Source organism: Lithobates pipiens, unplaced genomic scaffold, assembly GCF_037356315.1.
Source record: "Lithobates pipiens isolate NorthernLeopardFrog02 unplaced genomic scaffold, aLitPip1_a1.2 Scaffold_8, whole genome shotgun sequence".
Taxonomy (NCBI): domain Eukaryota; kingdom Metazoa; phylum Chordata; class Amphibia; order Anura; family Ranidae; genus Lithobates; species Lithobates pipiens.
Genome location: NW_027507903.1, coordinates 241054084 through 241069914, shown reverse-complemented (window position 1 = coordinate 241069914; position 15831 = coordinate 241054084). Strand labels below are relative to the sequence as shown.

Genomic DNA, 15831 nt, shown 5'->3' with positions numbered 1-15831 from the left:
CCACTTTTGTTGAGAAAAAAACATTCCCCCCGGGTGATATATGTACATCGCAGGAATTTTAACAAACTTTGTTGCAGATTCCTACCTTTTGCTGTTCTGAATAAATAACGGTGTGTTTGTTTGTGTCGACGATTCTAATGGGAGTGGTTTTATAATTACCGATCAACTGTTGCACTTGCGGGATGAGAAAAGTGGTGGGATCTGCATCCCTTTAGACTTGATTTCTTATTAGGAGTATCTCACCAAAATGACATTTTTGTTGCAGGGGATACCTGAAATCTGACTTGTATCTCCTCACACTGTGACAGGGCATGATGAAAGGAATCCCGATAACCAGCAAGTTTGTTTACCTGTGATTGGACACAGTTGATCACATGGTAAAGGGCCAATGTGATTGGCCCTTTACCGGTATCTGTGATCAGCTGTGTCCAATCACAGGTAAACAAACTTGCATGTTATCGGCATTCCTTTTCTCACAAATCAAAGGGCACAGTAATCACAGTGTGCCAAATGCATGCCCCAGGGGGCCTGCAGGGGACCTAGTTCTGGGAGGACGTCCATGGACGCCCTTCCAAAACAAGAGAGCCGCACTGTAGCCATTTTTTGGCTATAGCGCAGACATGAAGTGGTTTGGGTCATGATGGACCAAATGAACTATTTCCATTACTAATAACTGCTGTCAGCGGTGTATAAACTGTATGTAGCATCACTATACTCTGTGTTCTGACATTTCAGTATGAGGACTTCCCACCTTGCTCCCAGAATAAAATCAAGTCGGGCAAAGTGCAGCTCAACCATTCACAGAAAGGCTTGTATTTTATCAGTGATCACATTGCTTCCTCTGATTGGCTGAGGTGGAGAGACAGGTGAATGACATCACAATCCGCACCTCAGCCAGTCAGAGGATTCCTTGTATTCATTCAAAAAATACAAAGCTTCCTGTGACTAGCTGAGAGAGTTGAGAGCTGATCAGGGTGGGAAGTCCCTGTAGCACTGGCAGAACACTGTATACTGTATATATAGCGTGTTGCAGATTGTTTTAGCCAGCTTGTCCAAAATGAACTATTTAAAGTGACAGCAATGCTGGAGTTAGGCTTTACCTGAAGGTCCATACCTGGGCTGGAGGAAGAGTCTACACGATCAAAAGCATTGCACACATGACTATGGTTGCAATGCAAACTTCAAAGCAAGTAAAAAAAAAAAAAGTAATAAATTCATATTTTTGCTTTTACTAATTGGGTGCATTTATTATTGCTTGCAAAAGACGGAATTCTGCTTTATTATCGTATAGATATCAGCTGTAAAAGCAAATAAAGTACTATAGACGGTATATAAAAAAAAAATAGAACACCTTCCTAAAGCCTGGGTGTGGAGAAGATCCCTTGTAGAGTGTAGCGCCCACCTGGTCAGGAGCGGAGCACACAGGTCTCCCCGTGCTGTGAGTGGCTGTGCAGCCCGCTGTGACGTCACTGAGCGCGCAGTTCAGGCTTGCAGATCTTTAATAAAGCAGCGTGAGATGGTCGGGGAGCAAAGTGAGAGGAGAGGAGAGCTGTGCGCGGTGTCACCTCCGCTCCGTCTACTATCCCAGCCAGGCAGAGCCATGTATAGCAGGCACAGCACCGACACCATGGACACCTCCAGGACCAGCCTGCTCGTGTATTCCCTTCTCTGTACCGTACATCTCATCAGCGCAGCCAGACCGGCCAAACAGCAACACCGGAGCTGCCCCGACCCGTGTGTGTGTGAGCAGGACGGCCTGATCATGAGGGTGGACTGCTCCGACCGGGGGCTCAGCACACTGCCCACCAACCTCAGCATCTTCACCACCTACCTGTAAGTCACCCTGGCCGGGGGGGGGGGGGGGTGTGGGCAGGTAGGTGACTCCAGGATGTCACTTCTGGGAGGAAACATCCTGACATTAGAGATAACTAGAATAGAGTTCTGGGATTACTAGTATTATTATATGATTAACATCAGTGTTGTCTGCGGACCAATTCATGTCTAATGTCTACATAGATGAGGGAAGCTCCATCTTACTTTACTTTTATTTTTTACTCTTCACTTCTTTCATTCTTTTCTTCTTATCTTAGGATGTACATTGTCTGCATTGATACGGTGGATCTTTCTTTCTTTCTTTTTTCTCATTCTATTTCTTTTTTCCTTTTTTTCTTTATTATGTCCATTGCCTAAGGTTTATCTTTCTTTTTTTCTTCCTTCCTTCTCTTTCTCTCCTTCCTTCCTTTCTTCCTTCCTTCCTTCCTCCCTTCATTCTCTCTCTCTTTCTCTTCCTTTCTTTTCTCCTCTTCCATCGTTAGTTCATGATTTCCTTCTTTTCTTTCTTTTCTCTTCCTTCCTTCCTTCTCTCTCTAAGGTTTAACTTTCTTTCTTGCTTCCTTCCATCTCTCTCTTTCTCTCTCCTTCTTTCTTTCCTTTTTTCCTTCTCTCTCTCTCTCCTTCCATCCTTCCTTCCTTCTCTCTCTTTCTCTCCCTTTCTATAATTTCTCTTCTTCCTTTCTTCTCTCATTCTTTCCTTCCTTTCTTTAAGGTGTCCTCTGCCTGCATTGCTAAGGTTTATCTTTCTTTTTAGCTTCCTTCCTTCCTTCCTTCCTTCCTTCTCACTCTCTCTCTCTCCTTCCTTCCTTCTCTCTCTCTCTCTCTCTCATTCCTTCCTTCTTGTTCTCTTTCTCTCCCTTTCTACCTTCTCTCTTCTTCCTTCCTTCTTTCATTCTTCCCTTCCTTTCTTTAAGGTGTTCACAGTCTGCATTGCTAAGGTTTATTTTTTTTAAATTCCTTTATTCTCTCTTTCTTCTTTCTCTCCCCTTTCCTATCCTTTCTTTTCTTCCTTCCCTCTTTCATTATTCCATTCCTTTCTTTAAGATGTCTACTGTCTGCATTGTATTCTTTCTCATTTCTCTCTTCCTCTCTTTCTTTATTTTCTTCCTTACTTTATTCTTTCTTTAAGATGTCTAATGTCTGCATTGCTAAATCCTCTTCCCCTCTCTCTCTCTCTCTCTCTCTCTCTCTCTCTCTCTCTCTCTCTATATATATATATATATATATATATATATATATACACACATTTATTTTGTCTCATAATTTATATATTACTGCAACTTACATTTAAATAATAGTATAAAGCTGTTTTTTTTTCTTTTTTTGTTCAAAAGTGGTTATCAGGAGTTTCTTGCTATAAACACATTAGAGAGCTGCTTATATGTATCTAGTCTGTACTGTATATAGCATATATGTATAGTATTCACTGTATATACCACTATATGTATATGTGTATATTCTAGGCATATAGTAGAAAAATGCCATGGCTTCTATACATGTGGCATGGGTGATATTGGTGCCTGCCCATGGCTCGGTTGAAGGAAGCACTTGTCCTGGATTCTCATAGTGACATTGGGCACTGTGACGCTGATTTAGGCTGGATTCATACCTATGCTGTTTTAGTGCTTTTTTGCATTTTGCAGATTTGCACTGCAGTCCATTTACCATGGTTTCCTATGGAAAACGTTCTGTAGAACAAATCTGCAAAATGCAAAAAGCACAAAAAATGCATAGGTGCGAATCGAGTCTTACTAAGGATTTAGAGAATGCTCATCCAGATTCACTACAATCAACCGATCATGTACAGATGAAATAAGTAAACAGGGATTTTCCTTTTTTGCCTTGATTGGATAAATAAATTGAGTCTTCAAACAATGTATTTAGCTTAGTAAAGCTGCCTCGATATGTCAGTGTTGTATATCATGCAGAAACAGTGTTGGCAGTAGCTGGTGATTTCTTCAAATGACCCAACTTCTAAAATAAAATATGGTAGTGAACTTGTTATATGCTGAGCGCTTATCATTAGATTTTAAGTTGGTTTGTTTACACATGTCGGTACCTACAGAAAATGTGTGTGCACTAAGGTTGGATTCACACCTATGCAGTTTTAGTGCTTTTTGCATTTTGCAGATTTGCACTACAGTCTATTTAACATGGTTTCCTATGGAACACGTTCTGCAGAGCAAATCTGCAAAATGCAAAAAGCACTAAAAATGCATAGGTGTGAATCCAGCCTTACCCATGCAGATGATGATGTTCGGTGGCATTGTGGTATGTGTTTGTATGGATACACGTGCATTTGTACGCCCCAGTGAGAAAGTGACGGGCATCCAGCGATACTTAGCACTGACACCAAAGGCAATATTATAAATCAAGAGGGCTTATTTACTGCACAACAGCTGCCCGGCTCTAAGACAGGGATCACAGACCAGAACCGAGAGGAGTGTGTGATCAAGCCAGGAACCACAGAGTGTGACTACAGGAGCAGTCTTGTTGTAAATCAGGGATCAGTCAGTGAGATCAGAAGAATACTGGTGCTCTGGGGATGAGCCAGATAAATCAGATAGTCACATGAAATAGTAGTAACTAGGTAAGTTACTAAACTGGGGTCAAGTTCAGTAGCAGCCCCCTGCGTAAATAAACAGCCCATGTCCCAAACCCTGCTGCAAGGAATCTTTTTTTCTTTTCTTTTTTTTCTTTAGTTTTTTTATCTTTAACATTCTTTGTAAATGTAGCTGGCAAGAATTGAGCACTGAGTTGAGCAGTAGATCTGCCAGCTTATGATCATTTGGCAGCGATTTACTATATATATATATTTTAGTTATGTGCCTTTTATCAAATAAGGGAACAAGTTATTGAGATCCCAGACAGATTTCCAAGAAGAGATGTATTATTCTTTAATAGTTTTACCTTTCTTATGCAAGCGCACAGTGCATCTGTTAAAAATTACACAGTGGCCTAAAGTAATTGGGAGATCCCTTTATCCAGTGAGATTTCTACGTTAGAATTAGGGAAGCCAATGTCAATCGGAAATTAATGACTTACATGTAAACAAAAAAAAAAAAAAAAAAGGAGCGCAGGCATACCCCACTTTTAAGTACACAATGCGGTTTATTTACTAAAGCTGGGAAGTGCAAAATCAGGCTCACTTCTGCATAGAAACCAATGAGCTACCAGCTTTTATTACCAAAGCTTAATTGAACAATCTGGGTTTAGAAGCTCATTGGTTTCTATGCAGAAGTGAGCCTGATTTTGCACTTTACAACTTTAGTAAATAAACTCCATTGTGTACTTAAAAGTGGGGGGTATGCCTGTATCCAATAATGTAAAGAGCATACATTTCAAATATGTCCTATGCAGTATTTAATACCAACAATGAAAACAATGTGATCGCTCCCCTTTTTCGTTGGCAGGGTCATGGCGCTTTAGCCTACAGTAGCTTCAAAACTCCTCCATGGTATAGGGAGTTAAAGCCCCGGAGGACTGCTATGACAGTGTTTGCTCTAGTAATGTTGATCTAGTGTGAATTTTCACGATGAGCCGCGGTCTTTCCTTGTCAGGACTAATAAAAGTAAGGCAAGGGGAAATATTGATTACAGTTGCAAAAAGTTTATCTCTACCTTTGGTTTATGAGACACGTCTTTGAAGTGTGCAAGTAATCTTTAACTGGGGAAGGAAAACAAAGAATAAAATCAAGGCTCTGTGCAAGTGTGCTGTAGTATTTACAAAGTAGAAATGTTGCAGGCAGCCTCATTCATAGAGTACAGGTGTACAGTGTTTGCAGCCTTGTCAAGTCATTAGCAGTGCTGGCCACTCACATCAGTCACTCAAAAGACATGCTGGTAGGTTAATTGGCTTCCGTCTAAATTGGCCCTAGTATATGAATGTGAGTTAGGGACTTTAGATTGTAAGCTCCTTGAGAGTAGGGACTGATGTGAATGTACAATGTACAGACATACCCCACTTTTAAGTACACAATGAGGTTTATATCCTAAAACTGGAAAGTGCAAAATCAGGCTCACTTCTGCATAGAGACCAATGAGCTTCCAGGTTTTATTACCAAAGCTTAATTGAACAAGCTGGAGTTAGAAGCTCATTGGTTTCTATGCAGAAGGGAGCCTGATTTTGCACTTTCCTGCTTTAGTAAATAAACCCCATTGTGTACTTAAAAGTGGGGTATGCCTGTATATGTAAAGCTCTCCATTGATGGCGCTATATAAGTACCTTAAATAATAATAATAATTATTCAGATCACTTAGATTTGATCTTTCAGATGTCATTCTGTTTATTGGAATCGCACAATACAGGTCAAGGTGCCTAAAAATCCCTCTACTCCTTCATTTAGTTCACTTGGGGGGGAGCTTTACTAAATCTGGAGTGTGTAAAATCTGGCGCAGCACTGCATAGAAACCAATCAGCATTCCAGGTTTTATTGCTTAATTGAACAAACTGAATTTAGAAGCCGATTCGCTACCATGCACAGCTGCACCAGATTCTGAGTGCACCAGTTTTAGTACATTTCCCCCTTAGCCTCTGTTCCATTAGTAAATCAAGTGCAATAGATTGGTGTGTAACTGCCTGGTAGTAACAGCTACATAGTTTCTGTTGCTCATTCATTTTGCTGTGTTTTACAATACAGAAAAAAGCATTGCAGCATGTTTAGTAAAAGTACAAGTGCCACGTATGCTCAGAATAAATTACAAGACGAAAGCTATTGGCCCTTTTATAGTCCCGTCGTACGTATTGTACGTCACCGCGTTCAGAATGATCAGATTTTCCGACAACTTTGTGCGACTGTGTGTATGCAACACAAGTTTGGGCCAAAATCTGTCTGAAAAAATCAGACGGATTTTGTCGTCGGAAAGTCCGACAATGTGTACAGGGCATAAGACCACATCCACACTTGAAGCTCCAAAATGCCGTAGTGTCTCTTGAAGCTTGTAGCTTGAGAATCTGTTCATGCCTCAGCATATTGGAATCACAACATGCGATGTGCTTGCTGTGTCATTATTTCCTAATGACACCCCAAACACAGTGTGATTTTGCCATGATTGTTGCATGACAAAATGCATGAAATTGCAAAAAACGCAGCGCCAAAAGTGCCTGACTTAGTGCCAAGATTTGGTTCATGAGCTTCTTTGATATGTTTTTCTAAAGTGGAGGGAGGCCCGTTGAAAATGAATGATGCCGTTGCATAAAACGCAATGCAGCAGTGTCGCTTAGGTGTGAACGGGGTCTGAAAAAGTATTGGAGGCTCTAACGAGCAGGGCCCTCAGATCCCTCCTATATTGATTTGTACTGTATTGTAAGTGTACTGTCTGCCCTCATGTTATAAAGTGCTGCGCAAACTGTTGGCGCCTTATAAATCCTGTATGATAATAATAATAATAAGTATTTTTGGCCTCAATAGACTTCAGTGGAATCAACTGAAAAACAATGTGCATTTTTTTCCCTAGTAGCTAGCTTTCCATTGGCTAAAAATAATTTAAAACTATACTAAAGCCTGAAATGCCTGCAAAAACATTCAAAAATGGTCGTGCAAACAGCCTGTAAAGAACCCATGATGCTTGGCCAAAGTGTCAGCATATTATACAATTCTATGGGGGTTATTTACGAAGGGCAAATCCACTTTGCACTGCAAGTGCCCTTGAAAGTGCAGTTACTCTAAATCTAAGAGGTAGATCTGAAATGAGGGGAAGCTCTGCTGATTTTATCATCCAATCATGTGCAAGCTAAAATGCTGTTTTTTATTTTCCTTGCATGTCCCCCTCGGATCTACAGTGACTTTACTTCCAAGTGCACTTGCAGTGCAAAGTGGAGTTGCCTTTAATACATAACCCCCTATGTTTCTAGTTATGTATCACATTGACAGATGGGCAACCAGCTGCTGGGAAACTACAAGTCCCAGCATGCCTTGCTAGTCAAAAGTTTAGTAGTTCGGTTAGGTAGATGTCAAGGTTTGTGGTCCCAGTTGATTTCCTATCACTGGCTACAGAATGAATTCTAATACCTAGACAAGGTGAGTGTATATTACTTGACATTGAGAAATATTTCAGGACCCAAAAATAAAGTTCATCATTTATAACCATAATCGTGCATGTACTTTTACCATTGACTTATATAGCTTTCTAGCCAAGATTGTAGGGCAAGGCAAGTTGCGGTGATGATGTTAAAAATGTAGTAACCCATAGCAACCAATTTCTAAGTCTCTTCCTACAGTTAACCGAAATCTGATTGGCTGTGGGTTTTTCACACTTTCAGCGCTCTTTCCTATGTAAACCCCATAGAGCCAGGTTTCTTCCATCCAGCATAGATCGGGAACAGTTACAAAAAATGGTGATGTGAACTTTTGCAGAACGTCTGCAGCATTTTAGTGACAAAAATGTGTTCTGTGCAAACCAACAATGAAAATGTATGGCTTAGAAATGTGTTGCAAACCATAATATTTTGGCCCTTGCTCATCAAATATAACAAAACCCACATTTACAAACACAAATGTTTTCAAAATACTGTTTCTAGTTGTTGTGCTTTGTTACACTCTTGTGCAGATGAATTTGTGGTTTACCAGGCACATTGCTGGGATCATGTGGGAATATCTATTTACATAAGAAAAGTAGAGACATTGATTTGGTTAGTAAATGAGACTAGATGTGATTGCATAAAGGACACATCGGAATAGCACGGCCCACCCATGTGTCGTCAGCACAGGTAGTATGTATGGGATAAGATGGTTCTGATACTAGACCTTGTTTGTGCGTTCTGTGCATTGCTTGGACCCAAACTAAGTGCAGTACAGGCATACCCCACGTTTAAGTACACAATGGGGTTTATTTACTAAAGCTGGAAAGTGCAAAATCAGGCTCACTTCTACATAGAAACCAATGAGCTTCCAGGTTTTATTACCAAAACATAATTGAACAGGCTGGGGTTAGAAGCTCATTGGTTTCTATGCAGAAGTGAGCCTGATTTTGCACTTTCCAGCTTTAGTAAATAACCCCCATTGTGTACTTAAAAGTGGGGTATGCCTGTACAAGGCTGGGTCACTAACCTTCTATGATTATAACATAATATACAATATGTTTTTCCTTAAAAAAAAAGAAAGAAAAGAAAGGGTGATGCGAGAGCAAAATGAATTTTGTTTTTTGCTTTTTTGTCTTTATGGCGGCAGGTTGTGAACGGGGATGACATGTACCGTTTTGTTCCATTATGCACACTTTTTGTTAGTTGTATTATTTCATACAGTTCCTGTGGTTTCTCTGTCTGAATACATCTCCTCTTTGGGAAGCTCATTGCTGCCATTTAAAGAAGAGCTTTTCATCCCTGCCTCTACGCTTGTGTGGTCGCTCCCAACATCCTATTTAAATGTTATGTGTTTATTTTGATGCTCTAATCCCAGAGTCCTGTTTTCTTGTGCGAACAACTTTGAAACCTCCAGATGCACATTGGCTTTGCTGTTGACACAAGTTTATTTAATTTCTGCTTTAAATTCTTCGCCACAGATGAGGTGCTATTAAAGCTGTGCAAGGTTTTCATTTTGTTAGCAGAGAAACAACAGGGACTTGAGTAAATACGATACCTTTTTGGCTGGTTCCTTCTATTTAGATCAAAGCGTCTAAGGCTACTAAGGTGTCTCCTTAGAAATTCTGCTTCACAATTTTATCCCGTTCAACAATGATTGCATTGTCTAAGCGGATCTTGCTGTACTGACACATTTAAAAATAAATGGCCCAAGCTTTTTTTTTCTTTTTTTTTTTTTTTTTTTTGCGCCTGCAAGAAGTGTAATAGAATATATTTATTGCTAATGTGTCCTTCTTGGAGAGTAATCTTTTAGGTGTAATCCTGCAGCTTGTACAAATTAATTTTTGGTGCCTGAAGCAATTTGAGACAAAGTGAATTGCCAAAGATGACAAGAAGCTGACTGGGATTGTAAAGCTTGTTTAAAGTGAAATAATCCTCACAATATACCATCTAGTTTCATGCGTCTTAGTATGATGTGTTTTTTTTTTTTTTTTAAAGCCCGTGGACTTCGAAGGTTGTTTATGTTGTAAGAAAACTCTGATGGCTTGATTTGATTTCTTTACCGGGGATTCACTAGTTTCATAAAAAAAAAAATCAATAAAAATGCCATAAAACAATCCCCTATTTTAAACTATAAAACATATAAATACAGTGCACGCAACCATACTAAATGAAAGTGAAAAAATATATGTGAAAAAAAAAAAAAAAAAAATATATATATATATATATATATATATATATATATAAAGATGAACCAATACAAAGTCCAAAACAAATCACTGAAGGTGCTCCAATCCAAAGTGAATGAATAAAAACTTCAGATGCACAACACCCCCTTAAGTGTCCCCACTCACCAGATCCACTGGACCCCAGCTTTTCAGTCTGGAGGGTCAGTTTAGGCTTGGTATGGATGTCTTTAGGATGGTGTGTGGAAAGCCAGGTCAGCAGATCCAGGGCTCCTCAATGAAGAGTTGGAGCCAGATAGACAAGTACCCAGAAGTAAAAAAAAAAAAAGTGAACTAATAGTTAAGTACCAGAAGTAAAAAAGTGAACTAATAGTTAAGTACCATCAAAAAATTGATTTATTTAAAAAAGAGATGGGTACTTAAAAAACAGAGGGATTAAACAAGCATTAAGCATGGAACAGATCATATGAAACCATTGTTGGTAGCGTGCGTTCCAAATGCCCGGAACTGACGTCAGTATCCCCTATTTTGTAGACGTTATAACTTTTGCGCAAACCAATCAATAAACGCTTATAGCAATTTTTTTTCCCAAAAATATGTAGAAGAATACGTATTGGCCTAAACTGAGGAAACAAAATCTTTTTTTTAAATATATTTATTATAGCAAAAAGTAAAAAATAATGCATTTTTTTCAAAATTGTCGCTATTTTTTTGTTTATAGTGCAAAAAATAAAAACCACAGGGGTGATCAAATACCACCAAAAGAAAGCTCTATTTGTGGGAAAAAAAGGACATCAATTTTGTTTTGGAGCCACGTTGCACGACCGCGCAATTGTCAGTTAAAACGACGCAGTGCCGAAGCGCAAAAAGTGCTCTGGTCAGGAAGGGGGTAAATTCTTCCGGGGCTGAAGTGGTTAACATAAAGGACATTTTTTTCTGAAATTTTAGAAAAGTGCTGCAGTCTGATTCCGCTCTTTCCCTTCCCACTAAGCTGCGTTCCCTCTGTGACTTTATTAATGCAAAAAGCGATGCCACAGCTTCAAACATACAGAGGAAATGTGTGAACTGTTGTTCCTTCCCAGTTCATACATGATCAAGGTGATTTTCTTAAAAGTAGAAAACTAGAACTAAAAGTTTTATGGTTTCAACCTCCGATGGCTTGATTTGATTTCTTTACCGGGGATTCACTGGTTTCATTCAGAGGAAACTGTGGATATTTCTCATACACTACATGTTTTTTTTTTTTTCCAGATGAGGAACCTTAGAAAAAATTTAGCTGTGCTCTGTAGAATTTAGCAGCAAACCCAAAAAGAATGTACCTAATTCACAGAGGTGAACTGCAACAGCAGAAATGATTGAGTGCATAGTGTGACTTTCAAACAAAACAACAAAAACACCAACATTAACCAAAAAAGAAAAAAAATACATCACAAAAGCTTCATCTACTTGCATCTACTTGAAGTATTTGAAGCATTGTGCTATTATGCCTTCTACAAACAAATCATCCATAATATGTGACAGTCAACTATTTGGGAAGGTTACATCAATGTATGTTTCGATGCTTTACTGTCAAGTGTCTGTGAATATTATAAGCACATGACTTCCCGTGTAGGTGGAACATTTTGGAAGGATGAAATCACTGATCTTTATAGGCTAAATCAGTAAGGAAACGCAGGAAGCAATGACAATAACCTATAGCAACAAATACGATTTAAGTTAACCATGTCAGCAGGCTGGTTACCATTATATGTGCCTATCCTCCTAGCCTTGAATTGTTTTTTGTTTTTTGTTTTTTTAAGCACTTTAATACCAGGCACTTTTAGCCCCTTCCTGCCCAGGCCAATTTTCAGCTTTCAGCGTTGTCACACTTTGAATGACAATTGTGTGGTCATGCAACATTGCACCCATATAAAAAAATGTATACATTTTTTCACACAAATAGAGCTTTCATTTGGTTGTATTTAATCACCACTGAGTTTTTTTTTTTTTGCTAATAAAAAGGGCAAACATTTTGAAAACAAATATTTTTCTTTGTTTATGTTTTACAATTTTGCACATTAAAATAATCATTCTTCATAAATGTAGGCCAAAATGTATTCTGCTACATTTCTTTGGTGAAAATAATTCAAATCAGTGTATATTATTTAGTTTGTAGGAAAGTTAGAGTCCACAAACTATGGTATGTATATATATATATATATATATATATATATATATATATATATGTATGTATATATGTGTATGTCTGTGTATGAAAATCAATCAATCCTGATGTGCTAATTTCTAAATTATCTCCCAAATATAGTAAGAGGAATGGCTTGTTTTTTGAAGTTGTCATTATTTGTCACAATTATTTGGAAAATAAATATAAATAAAATGTTCTTTTTTTTACAATTTTTTATTTTTATTTTTTACATACTGTCACCAGTGCAGTGCAGTGTCATTAAATAACTGATGTGGCGGTAACCGAGGACACTAATTGGAGACAGCATGCAGAAATAAAAAATGATAATTTTTTTAAATAATTTTTTTTTTTTTACATACTGTGACCACTCTGGGGAGTTGATCAGGATTTTTTTTTTAATGTTTTTTACATGCTATGATTGCTTATAGCATTGAATTTCACTGCTATGAGCAAATATTTTTACTGAATAACAGTGTGTGGACACAGTGTATTGTTGTGATAGCTATGATTGGCCACATATAATCACAATGTACAGATGGGCTGTAATTGACCCTGTCTGGATCATGTGATCACCGTGACCAATCACAGCTAGCAACACAATTGTATATATTAAATGGCATGAAAGACATTCATTGTTTACAACTGTCATGTGATCGACTGTAATTGGTCACAGTGATCATGGGTATGGACAGTACAGTGATCAGTCATCTGGTAGACACGGCAGGTGACAGATCGTGCCACTGCGTGCCCCAGCGTTTTGGCAGACATCATATGACGTCCTCCCAAAACAGTGGGGTTCCCGCCCCGAGCGTCAGTTTACAGCCTGGGCAGGATGCAGTTAAAGCGGTAGTAAACCCGCTGAAGGTTTTTTTTCTTTTTTGACCGGCAAAGGAAAAAGCATAATGAGCTAGTATACACCGCATACTAGCTCATTATGAAATACTTACCTTAGAACGAGGCCCCGTCATCTTGCCCGATCCACGCTGAGGGAGCTGACATGTTCCCTCCGGCGTGTCTTCCGGGTATCGTGGCTCCGGCCACTCACAGCGCGGGAGATTTCTTCCCAGCAGGGTCCGGCGTCTGCCGGACTTTCAGCCGAGAATGCCCTGTGCGCATGCGCTGCTGCAGTCAGAGGCGCATTGCGAGGGGAATATCTCCTAAACCGTACAGGTTTAGGAGATTTTTTTTTTACCTACAGGTAAGCCTTATTATAGGCTTCCTGTAGGTAAAATATATAAAAAATGACTATACAATCACTTTAAAGAGCAATAATAATAAGTTGGAATCTGATATATCGGGTTTTAATATATTTTAATTCTTTTAAAGATTTAACCTCCCTGGCGGTACGATTATTTCGGATTTTAGGTGCTAAAAGCGGTACCATTATTTTGCATGAAAATTTGGCGTTTTATATTATAGTCCTGTAATTCTTAGGAATAACTCTCTTAAATCTATCCAAACCAGAGTCTAGCAGACATCCCGGGTATGATAAAGCTTGAAAAATGAAATCATAAATTATAATATAATAAATAATTATAAATAATTGTACCAAATAATAATATAACAATAATAAAAATTATTCAATAATGTAATCAAATCAAAAACACTGAAATTTGCTCAGTTGCAGAATTGTCACTGTCATTACTTTTCAGTATTTGATGACGGATCTCCCCACAAATCGCTGTCGCTCAATTCTGCAAGTGATTCTAATTTATTATCGCTGTTTTCTAGCTGGTCTAAAATCATTTTTGATGTACAGTGACAGTTTTGGTTGCTATGGGCAATCTCCAGTTTCCAGGCATAAAGAACAGTTTTTATTATATAAAACTGCATGCAGGACACTGGGCAGACCACTAGGGACAACGGGGATGTGAAATATTTACATACAGCAATGTAATCTGTAAGATTACATTATACTGTATGTTTACTGTTTGTTTCACTTTTTGAATTTGGCGCCGATCTCCGTGCCCGTGCGTCGCAACGCTCGCAGGGCACGGAGATCGGCGATGTAATGCATCGAGCGAGACACGGCTCGCTCGTACAGCGGGGAGACAACGCTGGATCCGAGGGAGAAGGTAAGTAAACCTCCTCCTGGATCCAGCGATGCAGTCCCGAGTCTGACTCGGGGATACCGCTCTTGGTATAAAAAATCCACCCCGAGTCAGACTCGGGAATACCGTCAGGGGGGTTAATAAACGTCTGAAATGCTCAATGAATTGTTTTCACATTGCTGTACACTCTAATACACCCCTTTCTTATTTTGCGTTGAAAACAAGGAATCTTGGGGGATGATTTACTAAAGGCAAATAGTCTGTTCACTTTGCAAGTGCAAGGGATCTATCCCCAAAGCTTAATGAATGTGGTGAAGCTTTACTTTGCAGAGAAAATCCCCAATCACAGTCAGCAGAGTTTCACTCCATTCACCAAGCTCTGGGGATAATTCCCTTGCAGAGTTCACTTGTACTTGCAAAGTGCACAGTAGGGCTGCAACTAACGATTATTTTCATAATTGATTAGTTGGCCGATTATTGTTTCGATTAATCGGTTAAAAAAAACGTAATTTTGCTGCGATTTGCATTTTTACATTTTTTTTGGCCAATTTATTGTTGGGCAGATTAAAAAAAACACAGATTGTGTTATTACATGCTTTTCTGCAGCTTCTCCATTGAAGTATATTGAACCAAAAAACCAAAATAGCACCATCTTGCGTTAAGAAAAAAGTCCTTGACTTTTCCAAATATGCAGCAGCTGAAAAAATCATGGATGTGAACATGTCCCATAGGAAACCATGTAAATGAACTGTGTTTCTGCAAATAGCACCAAAAAACACAGAGGTATGACCCAGGCCTGAGATGTTTAGTAACATAATGGGGTTAAAAAAATAAAAATTAGTACAAAAAGAGCAAATAATCGCAACTGTAAGCCCTTGTACACACGGTCGGACATTCCGACAACAAAATCCATCGGATTTTGTCCGAAACTTGTGTTGCATACACACGGTCAGACAAAGTTGTCGTAAAATCCGATCGTACGTAACGTGACAACATTATTTCGTTACAAATGGACTACTTTCAGGCTAGTAGCCAATAGCTTTGGTCTAGGAATTTGATCTGAGCATGCGTGGCACTTTGTCCAATTGGAATTCTCTACACACAATCGGATAAAGTCCAATCGGATCATGTTGTCGGAAAGTTATATAGCCCAACTCTAAAACTTTGTCCGTCGGATATTCTGACGGAAACAGTCCGATGGAGCCCACACACAGTCGGATTATCCGACAACACGGTCCGATTGGACATTTTCCGTCGGAATGTCCGACCGTGTGTACAAGGGCTAAGGGGTTAATTTTTTACTATGGGACAGTGAAAGTAATATTTACAGTAGCGATTTGCTCTTTTTGTACTATAAAGGGCTAATTTTTTTTTTTTTAACCCCATTATGTTAGTGGCCGATTAATCGATTATGAAAATAGTAATCGATTATTTTCATAATCGATTAGTTGTCGATTAATCTATTCGTTGTTTCGGCCCTAGTGCACAGTCTATTTGCCTTTAGTAAATCAACTCCTTAATTTGCACTTATTGAATTTAATGTTTGAGGTGGGCAGTT

At 38.9% G+C, this 15831-nt stretch overlaps 1 protein-coding gene across 1 annotated transcript in view; it reads left to right on the top strand.

Moving 5' to 3' along the window:
* Positions 1-1423: 1423 nt before the first annotated feature.
* Positions 1424-15831, top strand: part of LGR5 (leucine rich repeat containing G protein-coupled receptor 5) — a 223327-nt gene continuing 208919 nt past the window's right edge. Inside the window, exon 1 of the mRNA XM_077468567.1 lies at positions 1424-1833. Within this exon, the coding sequence (XP_077324693.1) occupies positions 1517-1833 (317 nt within the window). The 5' untranslated portion in view covers positions 1424-1516. The remainder of the gene's footprint in view (positions 1834-15831) is intronic.